The sequence below is a fragment of the Saimiri boliviensis genome, chromosome 14 (assembly GCF_048565385.1).
Source record: "Saimiri boliviensis isolate mSaiBol1 chromosome 14, mSaiBol1.pri, whole genome shotgun sequence".
NCBI lineage: Eukaryota > Metazoa > Chordata > Mammalia > Primates > Cebidae > Saimiri > Saimiri boliviensis.
The window spans coordinates 50,215,899-50,241,361 of record NC_133462.1 but is presented as its reverse complement, the minus strand read 5'-3'; the positions used below and the strand labels follow the sequence as shown (position 1 = coordinate 50,241,361).

Below are 25,463 nucleotides of genomic sequence, written 5' to 3'. Positions count from 1 at the left end.
CTTCATATCCACGGGTTCTGCATCCATGGATTCAACCAACTGCAGATTGAAAATATTTAGGAAAAATAAAAATTTAATATTAATGAAAATAATACAAACACACAGTACAGTATAATAACTATGTAGTATTTATAGTGTATTGGGCATTTTAAGTAATCTAGAGATAATTTAAAGTATCAGAAAGGATGTGCATAGGTTATGTGCAAATACTATGCCTTTTTATTTAAGGAACTTGACCCTCAGTGGATTTGGGTATCTGCAGGGGGTCTTGCAACCAGTCTCCCATGGATACTGAGGGACAGCTGTATAGTTTCTTGGCGTATGATTCCTTGGCTGACTAGTTGGGGCAAGGGGACTTTGAGCTTAGAAATGCTGGGTTTCACAGGGACCTCATCAATCAGTATTTCTATCCCCGTTTCAGTCCTTAGCCAGAATACCTTCAGTACAATGCTTCATGTGAGAACCATGATTAATTCTTTCAGGGTTTTGCTATTTGAGCTAGAGATTGGTTTAAAAGTTTCTATTTCAGGCAGGGCGCGGTGGCTCACGCCTGTAATCCCAGCACTTTGGGAGGCTGAGGCAGGCGGATCACGAGGTCAAGAGATTGAGACCATCCTGGTCAACATGGTGAAACCCCGTCTCTACTAAAACTACAAAAATTAGCGGGGCGTGGTGGCACCTGCCTGTTATCCCAGCTCAGGAGGCTGAGGCAGGAGAATTGCCTGAACCCAGGAGGCGGAGGTTGCGGTGAGCCAAGATCACACCATTGCACTCCAGCCTGGGTAACAAGAGCGAAACTCCGTCTCAAAAAAAAAAAAGAAGTAGCCGGGCGCGGTGGCTCAAGCCTGTAATCCCAGCACTTTGGGAGGCCGAGGCGGGTGGATCACGAGGTCGAGAGATCGAGACCATCCTGGTCAACATGGTGAAACCCCGTCTCTACTAAAAATACAAAAAATTAGCTGGGCATGGTGGCGCGTGCCTGTAATCCCAGCTACTTAGGAGGCTGAGGCAGGAGAATTGCCTGAGCCCGGGAGGCGGAGGTTGCGGTGAGCCGAGATCGCGCCATTGCACTCCAGCCTGGGTAACAAGAGCGAAACTCCGTCTCAAAAAAAAAAAAAAAAAAAAAAAAAAAAAAAAAAAAAAAAAGAAGTTTCTATTTCAGGAGGCTGAGGCAGGAGAATTGCCCGAACCCAGGAGGCGGAGGTTGCGGTGAGCCGAGATCACGCCATTGCACTCCAGCCTGGGTAACAAGAGCGAAACTCCATCTCAGAAAAAAAAAAAAAAAGTTCCTATTTAATGTAGTTGTCTTTTAAAAAGTTGTATGATAAATTTATTGATCTGTCAAAGAAGGGATCAGTTACAGCTGTGATTTTCAGTTACTAGTATTGAGGATATGGCAGACTGTCTAGGTTCTGATTCCCTATTCTATGGCAACTTTATTAGTTTCCTGTGGCTTCTGTAACAAATTAACACAAACTTGGTAGCCTAAAACAAAATTAGTCAATTATTCTCTCACAGTTCTGGAGGCCAGAAGTTTAAAATCAAGGTGTCATCAGGGCCACATTCCCTCTGGTATATACACATTATATGTGTATACTGTATTTCACTTATCCATTCACCCATCAATGGGCTCTTCCATTGCTTCCGCATTGAAGCTACTGTGAATAAGGCTGCTGTGAACATGGGTATACGCATATCTCTTTGAGACCCTGTTTTCAATTATTATTATCTCTTTTCTTTTCTTTCTTTCTTTTCTTTTTTTTTTTTTTAAACAGTGTGTCATTCTGTCACCCAGGATGGAGTACAGTAGCGCAGTCTCCATTCACTGGCAACTCCACCTCCCAGCTTCAAGGAATTCTCGTGCCTTAGCCTCCTGAGTAGCTGGGATTACAGGCGTGTGCCACCATGCCCAGCTAATTTTTTGTATTTTGGTAGAGACAGGGTTTCACCATGTTGCCCAGGCTGGTCTTGAACTCCTGAGCTAAGGCAATCCACCCACCTCAGCCTCCCAAAGTGCTAGGATTACAGGCATGAACCACCATGCTCAGCCTCAGTTATTTTGAGTATATACCCAGAATTCTTCTGAACTTAAAATTCTATTTTTGAATAGAATAGAAATTCTATTTTTAACTTTTTGAGGAAGTTCCATACTGTTTTCCATAGAGGCTATACTAGTTTACATTCCCCTGAACAGTGCACAAGGGTTTTAATTTCTCTACAGCCTTGCCAATACTTCTGAAAAATTTCCATGCCTGCTAAAATTTTATTTTTATATTTTGTTATTTATTTTTAGAAATGGGGTCTTGCGTGTTGCCCAGGCTTGAGTGCAGCAGTGTTGTCATAGCTGATTGCAGCCTCAATCTCCTGGGCTCAAGTGGTCCTCCTGTCTCAGCCTCCCAAGTAACTGGGACTACAGGCCTATTTTGTTTTTTTGATAATAGCCATCTTAATAAGAATGAGGTGGCATCTCATTGTAGTTTTGATTTGCATTTCCCTAATGATTAGTGACATTGAGCATTTTTTCATATGCTTATTGGTCATTTGTATATCTTTGGAGACATGTCCATTTGTTTTTGCCCATTTTCCAATCAGGTTGATTGTTTTTTGTTGTTGAGTTTTAGGAGTTCTTGATATACTCTGGATATTAATCCCTCAACAGATATATAATTTGACATTTAAAAATTTATTATGTACATATATTTTTGCTTATAAAAGTATGGAATCCTTCATGAATTTGCTTGTCATCCTTACGTAGGGGCCATGCTAATCTCTATATCGTTGCAATTTTAGTGTATGTACTGCTGAAGTGAGCACTGATGTGCTAATATTTTCTCCCACTCTGTGGACTGCGTTTTTACTCTTTTGGTGGTGTTTTTTGATATACTTCCTCAATAATTTTGTCCGCATGATTTGTTGAAATCAAGGAAAGTGTGGGCTGAAAAATCCAAATTAAGTAGGTGTTAGGCTGCACTAAGCCCAGCTTCTAGTCTAACATATGCCCAGACACTTGGAGCTGGGTTTTATGGGGAAGAGAGTTGCTCTGAGGCCAAGGCAGGTAGTGTTAGTGGTATTCTGAGACACAACAGCAAGGTCAGCTCTGAAAGCTGGCACTTGCTGGTGGCGACAGTTGCAGGCTATTTTGGGAACCGAGGAGGCTTTGTTTTGTAAGGCCTTCTCTGTACTCCCAGATTTAACCCTGGCACTGATTGATCATCAGCCACTTTTGCCTTTGATATGGAGAGAGCAATATCAGGTACAGTAGTGAGATCACAGTGCTCTTTCCCCAGATTATTGGTAAAATCAAGTATTTTTCCTTGGAGATTATCATTGCCAGACAAATATGACATGCTGACATTAGGAAGCTTTAATTTGTTACCCAGCAGTTTTTCTAAACAGTTCCTTCAGACTAGTAATTAAGTCATATCTCTATTTCTTAAGGAGCTTAGAACACGTTGTTACTTTAGTAAAATTTGATGTGTCTTCAGGAATACAAAATAGGAGGAAATGGACTTAAACTGCATCAGAAGGAATCTGGGCCAAATGCAAAGAATTTCCCCATTATCTTGGGTAACATCAAAAACTTGTTTAGCCTGCTTCCCAAGAAAAGGAAAGACCTATCTCTCTGGAAGGTTTAGCATAGCTCTGTGTAGAGGCATGGTGTTGAAGTTCATGTCCCTGGACATAGTTTTATAAGTGGGCGAATCTGCTCATCTACCATGCTTCAGTCGTGAATGAGTCAGCAGCACAGCTGCAGATGGAGTGGGCAGAAGGGCATCTAAATTTAGTCGTTATTCACTTGAGAAGGTTTTCAGGAACTGTGCGTCTCTCATCCATGCTTTAGTCATATTCCTTCTTCTAGAGGCAAAAAAGAAAAAGAGAGAGAGAGAAAGAGAGTAAGAGAACAGTCACTCCAAGGTGCTTCATGAGAGTGTCCTACCACTCTGTTAATTGGTCTCATCTACAACAATGATGCTCTTCCACCTTAACCAGGTGCAACAATTTTATTCATATAGCTCCTGAATTTAAGAACCCATGAGATTCTGAACATTAGACAGGGACTTTTCTGCAGTTAGACTTAAAAACAAGCTCCAGAATCTTGTTAGTTCAATGACATTTTTAACCAAACAGCTTTCCTCCTGTAAGGTACTGGGGGTGGGGAGGGCTGTGATCAGTGAGAAATAAGTACTTTTTGTGTTTTTTTTCCCCCTTGAGGCAGTTGCTGTATGTTAAACTGTTGCCTTAACAATAACAAAGTCAGGAACTATTCCAAGGGCTTATCTCCTTAAATCTTTACAAAACCTTAGGAAGTAGGTGGTATTCTCAATGCTATAGATGAGTATATACACTTAAAATGTAGGTTAAATACCCCACTCTAGGTTGTACATATCCGTAGAGCAGGTATGCAAGCCCTGGTCTGTCTGACTCCAAAGCTGATGTTTTTATTTATTTTATAAATAGAAATTGAGTCTCAATATGTTGCACAGACTTCTCCCACCTTGGCCTCCCAAAGTGCTGGAACTACAAGTGTGAGCCGCAATGCCTGGCCAAAACTGGTGTTTGCAACAATATTGTTCTTCATTTTGTGGAGGGTATGGGGAATGATTTAAACAGTTGGCATCCTTTATTTTCTCCAAGATGGTTCTTCACAGATTGATGATCACCACATTACATTTTTGGATTAGGCTAGTTTTGTTGTTGTTCTCTCAAACTTTCTTAGATTGTCATTCTCATAAAAATTTTGTATCAGACTGGCTGTAGTGGCATGTACGTACCTGTAGTCTCAGCTACTTGGAAGGCTGAGGCAAGAGGCTTTTTGAGCCCAAGAGTTCAAGACAAGCCCCGGCAACATAGCAAGGCCTAGTCTTAAAATTTTTTTTGTATCAAGGATTTGAGATATATAGATACAATATCACAAAATTTAAAAGAAGAGAACTGAAGTAGTGATGGGGTGAAGGAGATTAAGAAAGAGGAGAAGTAAGGGGGAGGAAAGAGAAAAGATAATTTTTCTCCCATTTGATACCTGGACTAGCTGGGCTTATTTTAGAGCCTCTGGAATGTGGCTGCTGTCGTCTTTAAAGGCCAAAGAATGATCTTGAAAACATTAGCTTCTAAAAGTCTGCTTGACGGTGGTGTGAACATTAGAGCTAAGCATTTAGATTGTTCTTTCTGAGCCAAAGAAATTTTGCAACCCAGCAAGAAGCAGTTGACCCAGCTGTCCTGGCCTACACAGGTTTAGACAGCACATTTGACCTTCTTGATATAGGAGTTATTATTAAGGGCAAAGAGTGTTTTAGTACAACCTTTAAAATACCTTTTTCTTCTTGAACTTCAGTACCTTTTTGAAAGTGTCCCCTTCCATCCTTTTACTTAAAAATGTTTATTTACAAAAAAGAAAAATAAAAGTGTTTATTTACAGTTTTTATTGAGATACTCTGTAATGAGTTGGCCAGACCTTGCCATATGGTATTGCAAACGCAGACATACACTGTATGACCAATTTATTGATAGACATACTTATGAACTATGTGTAAATATGATAAATAATTATGAAACATTTTACATGGTGAAGAATGGGGTATGCTTGTGGAAGTTGATAAATCTAAGAAAACATCATAGAAGAAATGTAATTTCTGGAGCTGCTATTGAAAAGGAGACCATTGTGAGTATTGGCTATAACATATAACAGTCAGATTGGCCAGAAGGTCAGATTGGAGAAATATATAGCATCAAATCAAACATAGATGGATATTTTTAGCTAATCTCAGTAACTGTAAAAGGAGTATCATTTATTTTGGGAAAAAATAACAAAGATGCTTTTTTGTAACCAAGTTACCTAATTAAATTTTCATCTAAATGAAATCAACCTTTTTTCATTCATCCCTTTCTAGGCAGGATTGATAGGAGGTTTATCTCTGATCTCTGAAGGGAGTTCCTGTAAGTTCTCTTGGTATGATATGTGCTACTTAAGTCCTGTAGTTACAAGGGTCCTCTAGAGTTCTAACTTTAATTCTTTCTATAGTAACTTTTCCTGTTTAAATAGTGTTCATTATCACCATGAAATATCTTTTGGTATATTTGATTGAAGACAGTGGTTATTAAACTGATCTCAGGATTCCTTTATGCCTAAAAATCCATGCAGCCATAAAAAACAATGAGTTCGTGTCCTTTGTAGGGACATGGATGAATCTGGAAACCATCATTCTCAGCAAACTGACACCAAGAACAGAAAAAAAACACCGCATGTTCTCATTCATAGGTGGGTGTTGAACAGTGAGAACACATGGAAACAAGGAGGGGAGCATTGCACACTGGGGTCTGTTGTGGGGGAATACAGGACAGCAGTGGGTAGGGAGGTTGGGGAGGGATAACATGGGGAGAAATGCCAGATATAGATTACGGGGGGATGGAGGCAGCAAACCACATTGCCATGTATGTACCTATGCAACAACCCTGCATGTTCTACACATGTACTCTAGAACCTAAAGTGCAATAAAAAATTTATATATTAAAAAATGTATTCATTAAGGACTCCTAAAATTTAAGAGAACTTTGTTTGTATTGGTTATTATATGTTACTGAGAAATTTTTAAAATATGTAGTTATTAAGTAATCTAAAGCAACGATGACCCTGATTACATGTTAATATAAATGACATTTTAATTAAAAATAATGATACTGTTTTACATTTTTACAAATTTCTTTTAATATCTGTATTCACTGTTGTGATATATTATCTTGAGGAAAGTATGTAAAATCTGGCCTCTCAAAAGTATATATTTGGAAAAGGGAGGAACATTTTAATAGTCTGTTCAGACAATTGTAGTTGTTTTTCTTGGATATTATACCAAATTCCAACAAGTGATGGTTTGTTTGTTTCTTTTTTTGAGACAGAGTTTCTGTGGCCCAGGCTAGAGTGCAGTGGCGCAATCCTGACTCACTGCAACCTCTACCTCTTGGGTTCAAGCGATTCTTGTGCCTCAGTCTCCTGAGTAGTTAGGATTACAGGTGTGCACCACCATACCTGTCTAGTTTTTGTATTTTTAATAGAGACAGTGTTTCACCATGTTGGCCAGGCTGGTCTCAGGTGATCTCAGGCTGGTCTCCTGACCTCAGGTGATCCACCTCCCAAAGAGTTGGGATTATAGGCATGAGCCATTGCACCCAACCTGACAGTTTTTTAAATGTAAGTTTTAGAAATGGTAGTTTAAGACATGACTTTCTTAAATGTTTGTGCAGTGTGGAAACTGAAACCATGTCAATGGACTTTTTTTACTCTGTTACATTAAAACCCATTGGTTTAACTTGTACTTTGAATGAATCTTTTACTTCATGTGTGATTTTCTAACACCATGTATTTGTTTATTTGGAAAATAAAGGTTCATTGACTTACAAAAATGTAAATACATTTCATTATATAGTCAAACAGATCTTATCAGAAAAGTGAATACTGGGAAGTTGTCAGCTCATGGTGGTAACTGTTTCCCAGAATTCTTCTTTTCACTTGGATGGTCAAATTTTATTGCAGCACATGCTGATTATTTTCTCTGGTGTGACAAGCTTACTTTGTTCATTTTCAAGTCTGAATAATCATAATTTGTTGGTTATTCTTTTGAATAAAAAGTGTTATTTTTAAAAAAGTGTCTAGTTCATCTCATAACTGAAGCAGATGCACAAATGGTGTGTTTTTATTTTTGTTTTTGTTTTTGAGACAGGGTCTTGCTCTTTCACCCAACCTTGACCTCCTAGGCTTAAGCCATCCTCCTACCTTATCCTCCTGAGTAGGTGGGCCTGCAGGTGCATGCCACCATGCCTGGCTAATTTTTAAATTTTTTGTAGAGATGGGGTCTATGTTGCTCAGGCAGGTGTTGAACTCCTGGGCTCAAGCAGTCCTACCGCCTCAGCCTCTCAAAGTATTGGGATTATAGGCCTGAGTTACCACACCTGGCCTGAGGTGCTTTTTCCTAGAATCAACCATCGTACTTCAAAATGCAGCAGAAGTACTTTAGATATACTTTACATTTTCTCACACAGAATATTTAAAAAAAATTTCTACTGCATCTTCAAAGTTATTCTTCAGTGAAATTGGCTTTCTTTTTTTTATTTTTTATTTTTTATTATTATTATTATTTTTTTATTATTTTTTTTTGAGACGGAGTTTCGCTCTTGTTACCCAGGCTGGAGTGCAATGGCGCGATCTCGGCTCACCGCAACCTCCGCCTCCTGGGTTCAAGCAATTCTCCTGCCTCAGCCTCCTGAGTAGCGGGGATTACAGGCAAGCGCCACCATGCCCTTCTACTTTTTTGTGTTTTTAGTAGAGACGGGGTTTCACCATGTTGACCAGGATGGTCTCGATCTCTCGACCTCGTGATCCACCCGCCTCGGCCTCCCAAAGTGCTGGGATTACAGGCTTGAGCCACCGCGCCCGGCTCTTTTTTTTCTTTTTTTATTTTTATTTTTATTTTTTTATTTGAGACGGAGTTTCGCTCTTGTTGCCCAGGTTGGAGTGCAATGGCGCAATCTCAGCTCACCATAACCTCCGCCTCCTGGGTTCAGGCAATTCTCCTGCCTCAGCCTCCTGAGTAGCTGGGATTACAGGCACACACCACCATGCCCAGCTAATTTTTAGTATTTTTTAGTAGAGACGGGGTTTCACCATGTTGACCAGGATGGTTTCGATCTCTTGACCTCGTGATCCACCCGCCTTGGCCTCCCAAAGTGCTGGGATTACAGGCTTGAGCCACCGCGCCAGGCCTTTTTTTTATTTTTTTAACTGTGAGAATGTGATAAGGAAGAATACAGTACCTGCTGGTATTTTTTGATGCGATTGTCTTGCTTTGTGGTAAGACACCAGCAGTTTTACTCACCGTTGCTTTTGCATCATTATTGTAAATGTCAACACAATAAAAATGCAAGAAATAATATTATGAAATTTTTTTGATTTGGATAATTCTTCCTTAGCTGAAGTTTTAGCCTTGTTTTTTAAAGGAGGGGATTATCTTAAAGTACTCCTTGTCAAGAATCATGAAAAAAATAAAAAAGGAGAGGGGATTAAAAGGCAAGTTTTGAAAAGGGAGTCTCATTTGTTTCTTGGTCCTGAATTATCCCAATGGTTTTGTAACCATCCAAGCCTTGATAATGATTACCGTTTTCACATTGGGCCTTCTACCACATTTTTTATTCTGTAACTATGTCAAGACAACCTTTTGGTTTTTTTTAGATCTTATTGCTGTTCGTGACTATATCTTTTAGTCTTATGGTAATCCTAAAGCCTTTATTCAAAAAGCTTCTCTGCTTTCTCCTAATTTCTGCCATGAAATGAGCAGATGAGAATCCCTAACCATCCATAACTGCAAGCATACTTTGCCATAGTGTTTGAAGCCATTCAGAAATACACAAAAATACATTTTTTCTGTTTGAAATGATCACCCTACGCTTTCAAACCAAAGTAGGGGTTGTTTAGCAATTCTTGAGCCTTAAACTACAACTTCCCACTGAGAAAAAAAGCATTTGATCCTGTGTGATTTTTTTTCTTTGTTTAAATGAATGGATGAATGAATTTTTTTATGATAGAGATTGGGTCTCACTGTGTTACCCAGGCTGGTCTCAAACTCTTGGCCTTAGGCGATCCTCTGATTATATTCTTTTAAAATTAATAAGCATCTGGGACAAATAGGTGGCGATGAAGTAAAGTTCATATACAAATCAGTGTTTTGTAACATGCTTTCCTTTTTATAATTTAATGATGTAACAGCTTACTCATTTATAGCTCTTTAGAAATCAGTTTCACAATTAATACTAATAGTACTATAAATTAGATTAAGTATCATTATACGTGTTTCACAGTTGAGATATTAAGGCATGGGACATTAAGGGGCTTGCATAAGATCATAAAGCCTAGAAGTCATGCTCTGGACACAGTATGGAAGAAATAGAAATTAATGTATTTTAGAATGGCTGGGCATTATTACTGCCCAGAGTAGTGTCTGGCACATAGTAGAACTCAGTGAATACTTGTTGAGTGAATGAATGGACTTTTCTTTTTAGGCCTGTATTGATGAAAATTTGGACATGGTGAAGTTTCTGGTGGAGAACAGAGCCAATGTAAATCAGCAAGACAACGAGGGCTGGACACCCCTTCATGCAGCAGCTTCCTGTGGCTATCTCAACATAGCAGAGTGAGTGAGTCTCTGTGTGTGTGGCTTTGCAGTATTTGTAGAAATAGGCTTCATTACTCCTCTACTCTTAGTAATTCTAATTTTATAAATTGTTTTAATCTCTCTTTATTACAGATTACAAAAGCAGAAAGTTGAATTATGTTTAAGGAATAGCTGATACAATGTTTTATAAAGCTGCTAAACCCATAGTTTTTTTGTTGAAACTCTTTTTGTTTGCTTCTATTTTCAGGTAATTTGTATTTGCTGGGATATGCAGAGGTGGCTGTTGGATTGTCTGGGTTCACTTTCTGAACAACTATCGCTGGGCATGAATATAGGCAGACCTGGGGATTTTTTTCTGGATTCTTTGTAAACCTGTTTTATTGTTTTTTGTTTGTTTGTTTTAAATCAGTGCTTAGTACAAATGAAGCACTGATTTAAAAATGCCTAGCATACCAGTCACAGCACTCATGTAGTTAATAGCAGAAGAATGAGCCTAAACATGTGGAATAAAGGGAAGGTGGGCACTGGCATGTGTTCTCCACATTAGTTGAGTGGGAATGTTTAATAAGCTACATTAGTAGCTACTAATCTTCGGGACAACTAGTTGTTCTTCTGTTGGGCAGAAGAATCCTGACCATGTGGTACCTGAGATGTAAGAGGCACTGAATAAATATCTGTTGTATGAAGGAATGATCGGGGAGTTTATTTTTAAACAAGGAAGAGACTTTGGCAGTTGAAATATCTTTAAAATGAGGCATTTGAGTGTATTATAGATGAGGGTAAATTTATATTGTTAAGGTAAATTCCCTAAATAAAATCATGATATTCTATGCTCCTTTGAAAATCACATTGCTTGTTTGAGGGACTTTTTCAATAATATGATTAGAGCTCCATTACATTTCTCCTGTTCAGCAAACAGCAGGGAGAATTATGTTGGCAGCTCTGTAGAGGCCTGAGAATGACTTCCCACAGAGTCTCATTTGCCCAGGTTTCCTAAGGGAGAGCCTGAGTTACTAGGTTTGCTGCTGACCCAGGGATGGTCAGTGGGAGAATTTAAACAAAGGGAGAGTCAGAGCCAGAGAAACTTTAGGCAGCAGCACTGATGTTTGACTGGGCTGCTTGTTCTAAAAAGTAGATGACTGTATTGGCCCCAAAGCCAACAGAAGTCAACAATGCGGTTTTCTTCACTCTCGATTCCTCCCTCTGTTCCAATAAAAGTCAGTAACCTTTTCATCCTCTAGGCTGCCTGTTTTCAGAGTCTAATAAGGAGGGCTCTTATTCTTAATCTTATCCAGTAACGCCAGAATGCTGATGCCCAAGAGTTAAAGTGATTTTACTTAAAAGATTTATTTAAGAAACATTTATAGAACATGTTGGCCTTTTGATTGCTATTTGTTCAGGTGGGTGTTTGTGATTGATATTCGAGCTACCAAATCTCATTACATTCAAGGATTCCATTTTTTCCCGTTTTTTTTTTTTTTCTTTCTTTCTTTTTTTTTTTGAGATGGAGTCTCATTCTGTCATTCAGGTTGGAGTGCAATGGCGCGATCTCGGCTCACTGCAACCTCTGCCTCCTGGGTTCAAGCAATTCTCCTGTCTCAGCCTCCTGAGTAGCTGGGACTACAGGCTTGCACTAGTAGTCCATGCCTAACTAACTTTAGTATTTTTAGTAGAGACAGGGTTTCATCACATTGGTCAGGCTCGTCTCAAACTCTTTTTTTTTTTTTGGGGTGGGGGGGACGGAGTTTCGCTCTTGTTACCCAGGCTGGAGTGCAATGGCACGATCTTGGCTCACCGCAACCTCCGCCTCCTGGGCTCAGGCAATTCTCTTGCCTCAGCCTCCTGAGTAGCTGGGATTACAGGCACGTGCCACCATGCCCAGCTAATTTTTTTTTGTATTTTTAGTAGAGATGGGGTTTCATCCTTCTGTTGTGTGAAGCTAAGTACAGAGAATGATTGTAATTGCATTTTTTACAGTGATTTCTTTAATTCATCTTTATGAATGAATATAGTTCTTTTGGAAGTAAGTTCAAAATGTAACAGTCTCTAGCTCAAACAAATATTACCTTGAATGAAATAAATTTGTGGGAGTTACTGTTTCCTAAGACAAATTATTACAAATTAGACATGGAAGTCTGACCAGGAGAAAGGTGATCTAGACCAGGTCCATTGCAGAGGTGGGGTGGTGGTAGAGATGGCCTTTATTTTATTTTATGTATATCATTATTAGACAGGTTTTGACTTGACTGTCATTTCTTTATTTGCAGTATGCAGCATTTTTTTTATACAATGGAAAAAAACACATTGTTTGTACTATTCATTTTGGTTGCTTTACCTCAGGGCCAATGGAGAATATTTTAAATAAGATCAGTCCCTGATCATCTCATCGTTTTTATTTTTGTCATTTAAAGATCTTAGATTTTATACTCTTATTCCCAGAATCATTAGGAACTCTAACTTTCAAGGGAGTAGAACTGAATCAAGGCATACTAGCTTTCTGGGAACAATACAAGTACGTTCTATTTCATGTTTCATGATGATCTTTTGTCTCAGTATGTTTCATCAAAGGAGGGAGCTTCAGAGGCTTTTTTCCTCATTTTAAAATGAGTTCAGGCTTAATGCTGAGTGTTTTTTACATTTTTATTATGAATAAATGTTTAACTTAGGAGCAGCTGATTGACCCAAAGGTACAGCATTTACCTTTATAGTTTTTTGAGATGCTAATTTAGTCTCAGTTTTTCAACATATTCTATTTCCTTTCTTCCTCCCTTAGAATAGTAGCATAAAGACCTTGTATTGGTGATGAGTTAGGAAGAAGGCGGCTTTATTTTCTAGGGGCATATTGAGCTAGTGGCTGTTTGTGAGCCTTTGGGCAACTGTAAGGATTTTCAGAGATAAAGTAGAAATTACTTTATAGGGCCGGGCGTGGTGGCTCACGCCTGTAATCCAAGCACTTTGGAGGCCAAGGCAGGCGGATCACCTGAGGTCCAGAGTTCAAGACCTGCCTAACCAACATGGTGAAACCCCATTAAAAAAAAAATTATAGGTTGATAATTATTCTTGTCCAGGTAAAAGTAAAACTAAAAAGGTTTTTAGCTTTCTCCCCAAAAAACTATAGAAAATAGAAAAACAGAGAGCCCAATTACTTTCTACTGGAACATTTCCCATGTTCTTGATTGTAGAACATGGGAAAAGCAGGGTCCTGTATACCCAAGTGACATTATGCCTGATCCAGTAGGGATGAAATAGACATCAGAGCAGAGTGGTTAAGATATTTCATGTAATTCAAGCAATATTTATGGAATGCCAAGAGAAAAAAGCAAGGGTTAGATGCCATGGCGATGATAATAGTGAGGAAGACCCAGTTGTTGCTGTAAACTAAAAAGTATCTGAGACAGGTCTCAATCAATTTAGAAGTTTATTTTACCAAAGATAAGGACGTGTGCCCAGGAGACAGATCTGTGCCTTTCTCCAAAGATGATTTTGAGAGCTTCAGTACTTAAAAGGGAAAAGCAGCCTGGAGGGGGAATGGGGAGGGCATGGTCACATTCCTGAATTCACATGCAATAGGAAAAGAGCTGGTAGGGGAATAGTCAAGTATTCATCTCACGCTTAGTAAATCAGCACTTTACGTAAGATAAGGTGAATGTAGAGGTAAACATAGAACCTAAAGAGATATTTAACTTTTTATCTGTAGCTATCTGCTTAAGAACAGAAGGTAAGGCAGCTTCTTGCATGACTCAGCTTTCAGCTTATTTTTTTTTCTTTTGGCATAGTGAAATTAGGGTCCCAAGTTTTTATTTTCCTTTCACGTTGCATTCAAGTAGCTTTCAATCTGATGGAATGGTTGCATTGAGGTACAGTGTTAAGTCATGACAGGTCTAGAATTAGTGTTCATTGGGGAGGAGAAGAGGAAGAATGGGGTTAAAGGAAGGCAAGAGGGAATTCAGTTTGTGAGAACAGGAAAGAATTCATGAAGGCAAAAGCATTTTAAATGAACTTTGAAAGAAGTGAAAGGTTTCTACATGGGAAAAGAGAAAGAAAAGTGTCCCACCTATTTGAAAGAAACAAGCTGTGGAAGAGAGCTGGGTAAGAGTTGATGTGTTTGGGAACAGTAAGTGGTTTAGTTTGATTATAGAGTATAGATTGGGTACGCTTCAATCCAGCAAGCATTTATTGAGTGCCTACCATGTGTATTATTTGTATTTTGATATTTCAGGGTGAGGGAGATGTAGCTAAATATTTCTTTGGCCTAAGGGAGAGGAATAAGAAGAAAAGAGCTATTGAATATGTGGAAATGAAGGGGTAATTTATGAAAAGAAAACTGGGACTTGATAGAATTAAGAATAAAAATAGAGTTAGTTTTGCCATCGAATAAGGTCTGTCTTCCTCTGAGACTATAAGGGAATGAAGGAGATGGTTGAAAGTCAGGTGAATTGTGAAGGCCTTTGAGCTTTAGACATGTGAGTTTGATCCATAAATTAACAAATATTTATTGAGGCCCTATTATACCAAGTAGTAGGCACTGAGAAAGCAAAAACATGGTCTTAATCTAATCTCTATTGATTCTTTTCCCTCTGCCAACTTTTTAATTTTATAATTTTGTTTTTAGACAGAGTCTTGCTCTGTCACCCAGGCTGATCTTGGCTTGTTGCAACCTCCACCTCCTGGGTTCAAGCAATTCTTGTGCTTCAGCCTCCTGAGTAACTGAGACTACAGGTACCTGCTACCATGCCTGGCTAAGTTTTGTATTTTTAGTAGAGACAGGGTTTCACCATGTTGGTCAGGTTTGTCTCAAACTCCTGGCCTCAAGTGATCTGCCTGCCTGGGATTATAGGGGTCGGCCACTGCGCCTGGCCCCCTCTGCCAGTTCTTTGAATGCAGTGGCCAGTGGGCACATATTGATTATCTTTTTTTTTTTTTTTAGTGGGCTGAGCAAGTTAAGCCTGGAAATTTTTTTTTTTTTTTAAATCTTCTGCGGTGTCTAAAATGTGATTCCTTGAATATGGTAGGGGACCAGTAAATATTTATTGCATTTGTTAAACATGCGCTTTGAATGAAGAGATTCCCCAAACAGGGTTTTTGTGAGCAACGTGGCTCTTTATTTACCCAGGTGCAGGTGGGCTGAGTCCAAAAAGAGAGTCAGCTCAGGGAGGTGGGATAGGAGTTGGTTTTATAGGTTTGGGGTAGGCAGTAGAAAGTTATATAAGTTACAGGTCAGGGCAGCTTTTGCAAGCTGGGAGGGGGTCGTAGGGTCTGGAGTCACAAGGTTGACCAAGGCCAGTTACAAAGTCCAGTTGCCTTATCAGTTGAGGCAGAAATAAGGAACAATAGAAGAATGTCTAAAAGTTAATTAGGTGCCACAGGGGTTGATCATTTCTTCTCCTTTTGTAGATTTATAGTTACTTCAGACTTTCTAGTTCCAGGAACTCATCTAGAGTGTACGTGCAGGTCGCAGAGGTCACCATGCCATCCATGGCATGGTCAGTCGGCCTAAAAGACCTTACAGAATTGTTGAATGGCTTGTAGTCTAATCTGAATAATTTTTCTTTATTCTTTAAATACTTCTGAGTATTTGAGAGAGCTCCTAGCATTATTAGAGTTCTCACTGGCCCAAAAGTGACTTGATCTAGAGAAATGATGAACTAGATTTGAGTCAAGACTGGGGCTGGACCCTCTGCCATTTGCCAGCTATGTGATTTTGAGAAAATTGCTTTATATATATGGACCTCAATTTCTTAAAGTCATGGTAATAATACCCACATTGCCTACTTCAAAATGTTGCCTAAGAAGCTGCGGGACTGGGCATGCATGCAGGAATCAGCAGCGTGTTGGCATGTGAGAGGTTTTCTTGCTCTAGAACCTCATAGAAAATTCTCAGGGAGATTCTTCAAGAAACCACTATGTCAGCAGACCCAGATATTTCCCATTCTTCATATGATGGAGATTAGGGATCCAAACTTATTCGAAAAGCTAAAGAGGCACCATTCGTCCCCATTGGAATGGCAGGTTTTGCAGCAATCGTTGCATATGGGTTATACAAATTGAAGAGCAGCGGAAATACTAAAATGTCTGTTCATCTGATCCACATGCATGTGGCATCCCAGGGCTTTGTTGTAGGAGCAGTGACTGTTGGTATGGGCGATTCTGTGTATCAGGAATACTGGGCAAAACCTAAGCCTTAGAAGAAGAGATGCTGTCTTGGTCTTGTTGGAGGAGCTTACTTTAGTTAGACATCTCTTTATTGAAGTTACATATTGTTGAAAATAAACTAATTTGTATGGGTTTAGATGGTAAAATGGCATTTTGAGTATTGGCTTCCTTTCTTGCAGGCTTGATTTGCCTGTTGTGACCTCATTACTAGTGGCTAGTTTACTAACTAGGTCATTCAAGGAAGTCAAGTTAACTTGAAAGAAACATGTCACCTAAATGCACTTGATGATGTTGAAATGTTCACCTTCTTTTTTTTTTTTTTTTTTTTGAGACGGAGTTTCGCTCTTGTTACCCAGGCTGGAGTGCAATGGCGCGATCTCGGCTCACCGCAACCTCCGCCTCCTGGGCTCAGGCAATTCTCCTGCCTCAGCCTCCTAAGTAGCTGGGATTACAGGCATGCACCACCACGCCCAGCTAGTTTTTTTGTATTTTTAGTAGAGACGGGGTTTCACCATGTTGACCAGGATGGTTTCGATCTCTTGACCTCGTGATCCACCCGCCTCGGCCTCCCAAAGTGCTGGGATTACAGGCTTGAGCCACCGCGCCCGGCCGAAATGTTCACCTTCTTAAACTGTCCCGCTGAACTTAGTTCTAAAGAAAATAACAGGCCAACCCTGAAGTACTCCCAGTTTGCTGCAGAATCTCAGATGTTTTGGATGTTATATAAGAGTCCTACTTGCCCCAGTCAATTTAACTTTTTTCTGCCTGTTTTGTGGACTGGGTGGCCCTTTTAGAACTCTGTCCAAAAAGTTCATGGAATATAACTTGTAAAGCTTTCCACAACTAACAGTATGTATATGTGCATGTGTTTAAACCAAATGTAGAAAGCTTAGAGTAGAGCTGCATAATGGTAGTATTTATTAAAGACTCTCAGTCATAAACATGAGAATAACTTACAGATTCTAGTTCAGTTCTTGTGTAACTGCAAATTATATTTTTGCTGCTGTTATATTAGAATAAATTTTGAATGTCATCTTGAAATAGAAATATGTATTTTAAGTACTCATAGCAAAGTAAATGAACACTTTTTAAATGTGTGCATTGCTTATTTTTTCCATAAGAATTATAAACATTTGCCGGGCACGGTGGCTCAAGCCTGTAATCCCAGCACTTTGGGAGGCTGAGGCGAGTGGATCACGAGGTCAAGAGATCGAGACCATCCTGGTCAACATGGTGAAACCCCATCTCTACTAAAAATACAAAAATTAGCTGGGCATGGTGGTGCACGCCTGTAGTCCCAGCTACTCGGGAGGCTGAGGCAGGAGAATTGCTTGAACTCAGGAGATGGAGGTTGCGGTGAGCCGAGATCGCGCCATTGCACTCCAGCCTGGATAACAAGATTGAAACTCCGTCTCAAAAAAAAAAAAAAAAAAAAAAAAAAGAATTATAAACATTTAACTGAACAGATGACCTATAATGGATTTGATTAATGACTTATGAGCAAGCTGGTTTGGCCAGACAGTATACCCAAACTTTTATATAGTACGGAATGCCATCACACTTGTGAAATTCTCTTGTCTAAACTGAATTTACATTCCATCGTGATAACATGGTATATGTATTGTTATTAAAGTAAGCGACCCATTAAAAAAAAAAATGTTGCCTAAGACTTATGATATAATTTTATGTGAAGGCACTTTGAAAATCAGAAAAGCTCTATGTAAGGTACTGAAATTATCAGAACTTTCTTCTTCAGAATCAAGTATTCTATTCAGATTTATAATTTAATTATTTTAACATTTTAATATTTCTTCTTCTTCTTCTTCTTCTTCTTCTTCTTCTTCTTCTTCTTCTTCTTCTTCTTCCTTCTTCTTCTTCTTCTTCTTCTTCTTCTTCTTCTTCTTCTTCTTCTTCCTTCTTCTTCTTCTTCTTTCTTCTTTCTTCTTTCTTCTTTCTTCTTTCTTCTTCTTTCTTCTTCTTTTCTTCTTCTTCTTTCTTTTTTCTTTTTTCTTTTTAGATGGAGTTATGCTCTTGTTGCCCAGGCTAGAGTGCAATGGCGTGATCTCAGCACACCACAGCCTCTGCCTCCTGGGTTCAAGCAATTCTCCTGTCTTAGCCTCCCAAGTAGCTGGGATTACAGGCATGTGCCACCATGCCTGGCTACTTTTTGTGTGTGTGTTTTTAGTAGAGATGGGGTTTCACCATGTTGGTCAGGCTGGTATCAAACTCCTGACCTCATGATCCACCTGCCTCAGCCTCCCAAAGTGCTAGGATTACAGGTGTGAGCCACTGCGCCCAACCTAATGTTTCTTCTTAAGTAATTTAGTTTCACCTTAGAGTAGAGAAAGATTTCATGTGGATGGTTGGTTGATAGGAGAGTCTTGTGGAGGCATAATTAAGGCAGATTTATGCACATTTTAATGCATGCTTTATTCTTCTGTTTTCACACCCCCAACACTACTTAATAAGCTCCAGTTTGGTATTGGGAATGTTTAAGGCTGCATGCCTTGTTTATGTTACTTAGAAATCCTCTTGCCATCCACTGGGAGTAAGAGGCTGATAGTTAGTAATATGAGTGTGAAAGAAACCCTGTTTGTTTGCATTGCTCTAATTAGGAAATGGGGAAGCCCTCGGTCTTAATTATTGAAGTTTAAGGCACATATAAATTAATAATGGAAGATCTTAACTGGGACAATATTTTAAACTCAAAATAGATACTTTACTGTGTATTGAATGTCAGATGCATGAGTATAAATTTACATTAGATTGGCAGATAATACTGATCCTGTATCTTGTCTATGCAGGTATTTCATTAACCACGGAGCCAGTGTAGGTATTGTCAATAGTGAAGGTGAAGTTCCCTCTGACCTTGCAGAAGAGCTAGCCATGAAGGATCTTCTTCTGGAGCAAGTAAAGAAGCAAGGTAACCTCATGGATTGGAGGGGGCCAGGAAAGATTCTCAAACACTGCCATTTACAGAAAATAATCCATTTGTTGTGTAGAGTGTTTCACTATCATATGACAGGAGAGGATTTGATCTATCTGTACTGCATTAATCATTAATCCAGCATCACTTATCCTCATAATGACTCACACAAAAATAGGCCAGATGCCAAAAGGATGACCAGTCATTCCGGTTTTTTTTTTTTTGCCATTCAGAGGTTGCATACCCATCATACAGTTAAGAGTGACCTGATGAGAAGTGTGAATGTTTCTTACTGTGGGTGTGCAAGGTGTTGGGATACAGTGTAAATCTGAGTATTAACCAAATTCAGTTTGTAACTTTGCATCTTTTCCCTTGATGAGAGCTAAAAGTGGTGTGGCTAAAGATATTTATTGTAACTAATCATGAAAATTATTATGATAATTTGTTAAAGTGAGGACACTAATTTAGAATAATGTATTCTCAAAATGCCTATTTTATAGTTTTAAAAGAATCGATTTCACAGAATAGGATGTAATTCTTCTCCCTGGAAGTCCCTGGATTATTTTTCTATCATAAAACTCTGTGGACAAGATTTGTAGTGAGTTTTTTTTTTTTTCAGTCCTTCGGCTAAACTACCTTACTCACAATCTGCAGTTCATCCCAGAGGATTTAGTTCCAGTGGTCTTTCCCAATAGGAACTTTTAGAACAGTCAGGGCCAATTCTTGCTTTGTGCATTGTTTACGTATTATCCAAAACTGCTTTTGTACTACAACAGCAGAGTTGAGTAGTTGTGATAGATTGGATGAATCACAAACTTGAAAATATTTCATATTTGGCTTTTTAGAGAAAGTATGCTGATCTCACCTTAATATAATGATGTTTCTAGGTCAGTAACTACTTGCTTTTGCTGCCTTCCATGTATAGTTTTTGTGTCCTTTTTTTTTTGAGACAGGGTCTCTTGCCCAGGCTGGAGTGCAGTGGTGCCATCTTGGCTCACTGCAACCTCTGCCTGCCAGGTTCAAGTGATTCTCCTGCCTCAGCCTCCCGAGTAGCTGGGACTATAGGTGTGCACCACCATGCCTGGCTAATTTTTGTATTTTTTGGTAGAGACAGGGTTTCACCATGTTGGCCAGGCTGGCCTTAAACTCCTAACCTCAAGTGACCTGCCCGCCTCAGCCTCCCAAAGTGCTTAGATTACAGGCATGAGCTATAGTGTGTGGTTTTGTGCACTATTGAATTGAAGAATTTTGTGCTTAGCTTAACCTCCGTTTTCACTCAGTTTTATCTCCTAAGATTTGCTTTAAAATGTACAAACAACTTTTTAAAAAATCAAGTTTTAAAAAATAGTTTTGATTGGAGAAACCACTTATTCTATTTTGATTGCTGACTCTTCAGTTAAGGAGCATACTCTATTGAAAGAGATATTTATCCATTTGACCCAGCAATCCCATCACTGGGTATATACCCAAAGGATTATAAATCGATCTATTATAAAGACACATGCATATGTATGTTCATTTTGGCACTATTTACAACAGCAAAGACTTGGGACCAACCCAAATGTCCATCAAAGATAGACTGGATTAAGAAAATGTGGCACATATACACCATGGAATACTATGCAGCCATAAAAAAGGAAGAATTCATGTCCTTTGCAGGGACGTGGATGAATCTGGAAACCATCATTCTCAGCAAACTGACACAAGAACAGAAAACCAAACACTGCATGTTCTCACTCATAAGTGGGTGTTGAACAATGAGAACACATGGACACAGGGAGGGGAACATCACACACTGAAGTCTGTTGGGGGATGAGGGTCTCGGGGAGAGATAGCAGGGGTTGGGGAGATTGGCGAGAGATAACATTAGGAGAAATACCTAATGTAGGTGGCTGGGGGTTGGAGGCAGCAAACCACCATGGCGTGTGTATACCTATGTAACAGTCCTGCAGGATCTGCACATGGACCCCTGAACTTAAAGTAAAATAAAAAAATAATTAATTTAAAAATAAAGAAAGCAGTATTTATGTATATGCTTAACTTTGTAGCACTGCTAACACTTCTTTGTGTTTGGAGTACTGATCTGTTCTAAATTGGTCACTTCTTCACCCCATTCATCTCCCAAAATCACACAGATAATACTTAGGTAGTTGACAGGTTCTCCTTTTTTTATTTGTTTTTTTGAGACAGAGTCTCGCTCTGTCTCCAGGCTGGAATGCAGTGGCGTAATCTCGGCTCATTACAACCTATGCCTCCCAGGTTCAAGCAGTTCTGGTGCTTCAGCCTCCTGAGTAGCTGGGATTACAGGCACTCACCACTATGCCCAGCTAATTTTTGTATTTTTAGTAGAGATGGGGTTTCACCATGTTGGTCAGGCTGGTCTCGAACTCCTGAGACCTCAGGTGATCCACCCACCTTGGCTTCCCAAAGTGCTGGGATTATAGGTGTCAGCCACTGTGCCTGGCAGATTCTCTTTTAAGAGCTGAAAGGGAGCAGATCAAGCACAAAGGCTGCTAATGAGTGTAAAACTTTTTGAATGGATATATTTGTATTTGAGACATTTTATTATTTTGTATAATGGGGTATGCCCCACCCTAACCCCTTTTCATTGGCACAGATATTGGAGAGTTACTGGCTAACGGGAGGAACTCTTAGAGTTCTTTCATAATGTTTTTAAGGGAAACAAAATCTGCGTTCCCTTGAAAGCAGACAAGTTTTTAAACTGCAGATCACCTACTAATCTGTTCTAGATTATATATCTTCAAATCAGTGTATTTACCTGTATATGGAAATGAACTTTAGAGATAGTTCAATTTTTAAAGTATATCAATACCTGAAACCAAGATTTTGGATACTAATCCTATGGTATAGTGAGTGGACAGGGACCCAGAAGAAGCATGACAAAGAGGAACCCAGGATATCAGAGTTCTAGTGGCAAGCTCTGTCACTAATGTGTTTTGTGAGTTTGAGCAAGATGTCTAACCTTTCTATTTTTGTTTCCTCATCTGTTAAATGGGGATTGTGTATTATATATACCTTGAAAGATTGTTGGAAAACTAAAATTTTTAGAGACTTGGAAGTTTATAGCTTTGTACAAATATTATAATGTAAAAATAATGTCCCCTGTGTCTTTATGTTCTGTTGAAAACAACTTTAGGTGCATTCCCTTAATGGATCAGTATCATATATTATTTAACCTGATGATTTAACTCTGGTAAGACCCTTAATATGTGTACAAATGCCATTGATCTTCTAAATTTGATAATTACCAACTTGATGGCTGTTATTTGTATTTATATTTATGATGTGCTGTAATCTAAGGAAAATAACCCGTCACACTTAAGTGGAGCTTTAGTAATCCTGGCTGTCTGGTATCTGGTTTCTGTAGGAGTTGATCTAGAGCAGTCAAGAAAAGAAGAAGAGCAGCAGATGTTGCAGGATGCCCGCCAGTGGCTCAACAGTGGGAAAATAGAGGATGTGAGGCAGGCTCGCTCAGGGGCTACAGCCCTTCATGTGGCTGCTGCCAAGGGCTACTCTGAAGTCCTCAGGTATTGTCCATTTATATCAATCAGGAGTGGTTCACTGGGAGAAGATGAAATGGCTTTTAGAAGCAGAGGCTGAACTAAATTTTCTGCTATGGTGTGTTTCCTTTTTTGTTGGTTTCCTCACTGTGCAGACTTTTCTCACATTTTGCTGGTATTCATCCATGGGTTGTATCCCTCCCTCCTACCATTCCTCTAGCTTCTCACTGACATATATGATGTGAAACAGAGTTGAGGTACACTGTCCTAGGAGGTGACTTCTTCCAGTTCTATGATTTGTCATTAATATCCCTGCAACTACCTCTTCTTGTGACCTATAATACTTGTGATCATTTGTTCCCTTTTGACTTATATAATTTCTTTGGTGTCGTTAGATTAATTATATAAATCTTGAGTATGCAGTGTCCAGCTGGCACAGGATAGTCAAACGTATATGATGGATTTGGACTCTACTACTTTCTGTTCCATTTTTCCTTACATCCGTACATGCTTTAGATAGCTATTGGTACTTAATGTTGACAGGCGTTCCCAAATACATGGGCTGCCAAAGGCATTATATGTGCAGTTGTTAACTGGACTCCTGTAGTATTTTATATTTCACCTAATAGGGGGTTTGTAGTAGGCATAGCAGTGTTTTGGTGCTCCATTTCTGCCTGAGAGTGCTATCCATAAGGGCCCAATGTAGTTTGGGTCTTCTGGAGTCAAATATTTTCTCTTCCGTGCATACAAGTTAAATTATAGCTTTATAGTTAACAAGAAATTGGAGGCATGTGGGTTTATAATAAATACAGTATCCTAGGAAGACAACCAGAAAGCTAGTCGGGAAAATACCCTGAAGAGAGTTGACTCTTTATTTTATTTTATTTTTTTAAACTTTATTTTTATTGTTGTCACTATTACAGATAGATAGAATGACCGCAGCCTATTAGAGTCTTCATTTTTATATGTTACTTCCTCCCTGCACTGGAAAATGGAAAATGTACCTTTAAGAGTTATGTGATTTGGCTAATTGAATTACGCTTTGGTTAATCTTAGGTACATACCTTTCTGTATACTCCCCTTGTGCGGTGTAACATGGATATGCCTAGGAAATATGACTTTTTTGAGAAGATTGGTAAAGGTTATCTATGATTGGTACACAAAGTAGTAACTATGAAACCCAAACTGTGCCTTAGAGGGCAGAAGTAATCATTAAGACCCCTGTGGTTCAGGGCCAAAACCTGAAATATCAATTAGGTAATAGTTTACTTGCCAGAGAACTGTAATATAAAGGAGATACATGTCTTGTTTTGGGTTTTCTTTTTAGACTTTTAATTCAGGCTGGCTATGAACTCAATGTTCAGGATTATGATGGCTGGACTCCTCTCCATGCTGCTGCACACTGGGGAGTGAAGGAGGCTTGCTCCATCCTGGCAGAAGCACTCTGTGACATGGATATTCGAAACAAACTGGTTAGTGAGCCTGAACCTTTAAAAGAATGATGAGATTGGTGGCTGGGTTTCTAGAATAAAAGGCTTAGCATCTCTATTCGATGGCAGCCTGACTGTTCTGGTGAAATATACATCATTGGTAGCTATGATGTTACCTTCTACCACCCTGCCTCTGGCCCTATTAACACAGAGTTATGTTTGTTATTCAAAATAAAACCCCATGGACCTTCTGATTTTATGTTCAAGCCTCTAAAACAGGAAAAAAAATATATTTGTTCTTGGCAAAAAATGAGCTTTGAGGAGCCTAATGTTACTGTCTGTGGTGAGGTATGAAAGATTTATTGTTACTGTTTTTATATGAGTCATTAAAATGTTATAATGACAGATCCTTGAGTTTGACAGAAAATAGTGTTATTCAGCCTCACTTCAAACAACTTAGAAGCTCTGGAACTCCTATCCCCTATATCTACTGATTTTATTTTAATTAAAATTAGAAATTTATTTTTGTAGACATGGGGTCTCACCGGTTTCCCAGCTGGTCCCAAACTCCTGGGCTCAAGTTATTCCCCTGCCTTGCCACTTGTAATCCCAAACTCTGTGTTTAAAGGATTTGGTGTTTTTTGTTATGTGTTGTCTGTGATAGATAAAGGTATTATCATAATGTATGGTAGACTAGTTAGGGAAGCAGCTATTATTGAAATTAAAGGCAAAAAGTGAATATTGAGCTGAGTAATCCCAAAGTGTTGGGATTACAGGTGTGAGCCACTGTGCAAGGAGTGCAGAGATACAGCCTTTCTTTTAATTAGTAGATATTCTTTTTTTTTTTTTTTTTTTTTTTGAGGCAGAGTTTCGCTCGTTACCCAGGCTGGAGTGCAATGGCGCGATCTTGGCTCACCGCAACCTCCGCCTCCCGGGTTCAGGCAATTCTCCTGCCTCAGCCTCCTGAGTAGCTGGGATCACAGGCACGCGCCACCATGCCCAACTAATTTTTTGTGTTTTTAGTAGAGACGGGGTTTCACCTTGTTGACCAGGATGGTCTCGATCTCTTGACCTCGTGATCCATCTGCCTCGGCCTCCCAAAGTGCTGGGATTACAGGCTTGAGCCACCGCGCCCAGCCTAATTAGTAGATATTCTTACTGGCTTCACATCTTTCCTGAACCCATGTTTCATTCTCAGACTATGGGTCAGGGTTATTAATTGTGCTGATGGCTCCTAATAGAGGTAACTTTCTTGTCAGTCCTCCTCTCACTTAAA

At 39.3% G+C, this 25,463-nt stretch overlaps 1 protein-coding gene, 1 non-coding gene and 1 pseudogene across 10 annotated transcripts in view; 2 read left to right on the top strand and 1 right to left on the bottom strand.

Annotated features, from left to right (window-relative positions):
• Positions 1 to 25,463, top strand: part of PPP1R12B (protein phosphatase 1 regulatory subunit 12B) — a 256,766-nt gene that overhangs the window by 50,476 nt on the left and 180,827 nt on the right. For 6 of the 9 annotated variants that reach the window (XM_074385025.1, XM_074385023.1, XM_010348875.2 and 3 more), the window contains 4 exons: positions 10,045 to 10,175; positions 19,115 to 19,233; positions 22,625 to 22,784; positions 24,085 to 24,229. In XM_074385025.1, coding sequence (XP_074241126.1) covers positions 10,045 to 10,175; positions 19,115 to 19,233; positions 22,625 to 22,784; positions 24,085 to 24,229 — 555 coding nt within the window. Of the gene's footprint in view, positions 1 to 6,172; positions 6,257 to 10,044; positions 10,176 to 19,114; positions 19,234 to 22,624; positions 22,785 to 24,084; positions 24,230 to 25,463 lie in introns of all 9 variants that reach the window. The other 3 variants (XM_074385027.1, XM_074385028.1, XM_074385029.1) reach the window with 2 other exon arrangements.
• Positions 2,711 to 2,814, bottom strand: LOC120362851 (U6 spliceosomal RNA). The gene has a single exon (XR_005578651.1). It is a non-coding gene; the product is annotated as a U6 spliceosomal RNA (small nuclear RNA).
• On the top strand, positions 10,190 to 17,761 carry LOC141581063 (HIG1 domain family member 1A, mitochondrial pseudogene; annotated as a pseudogene).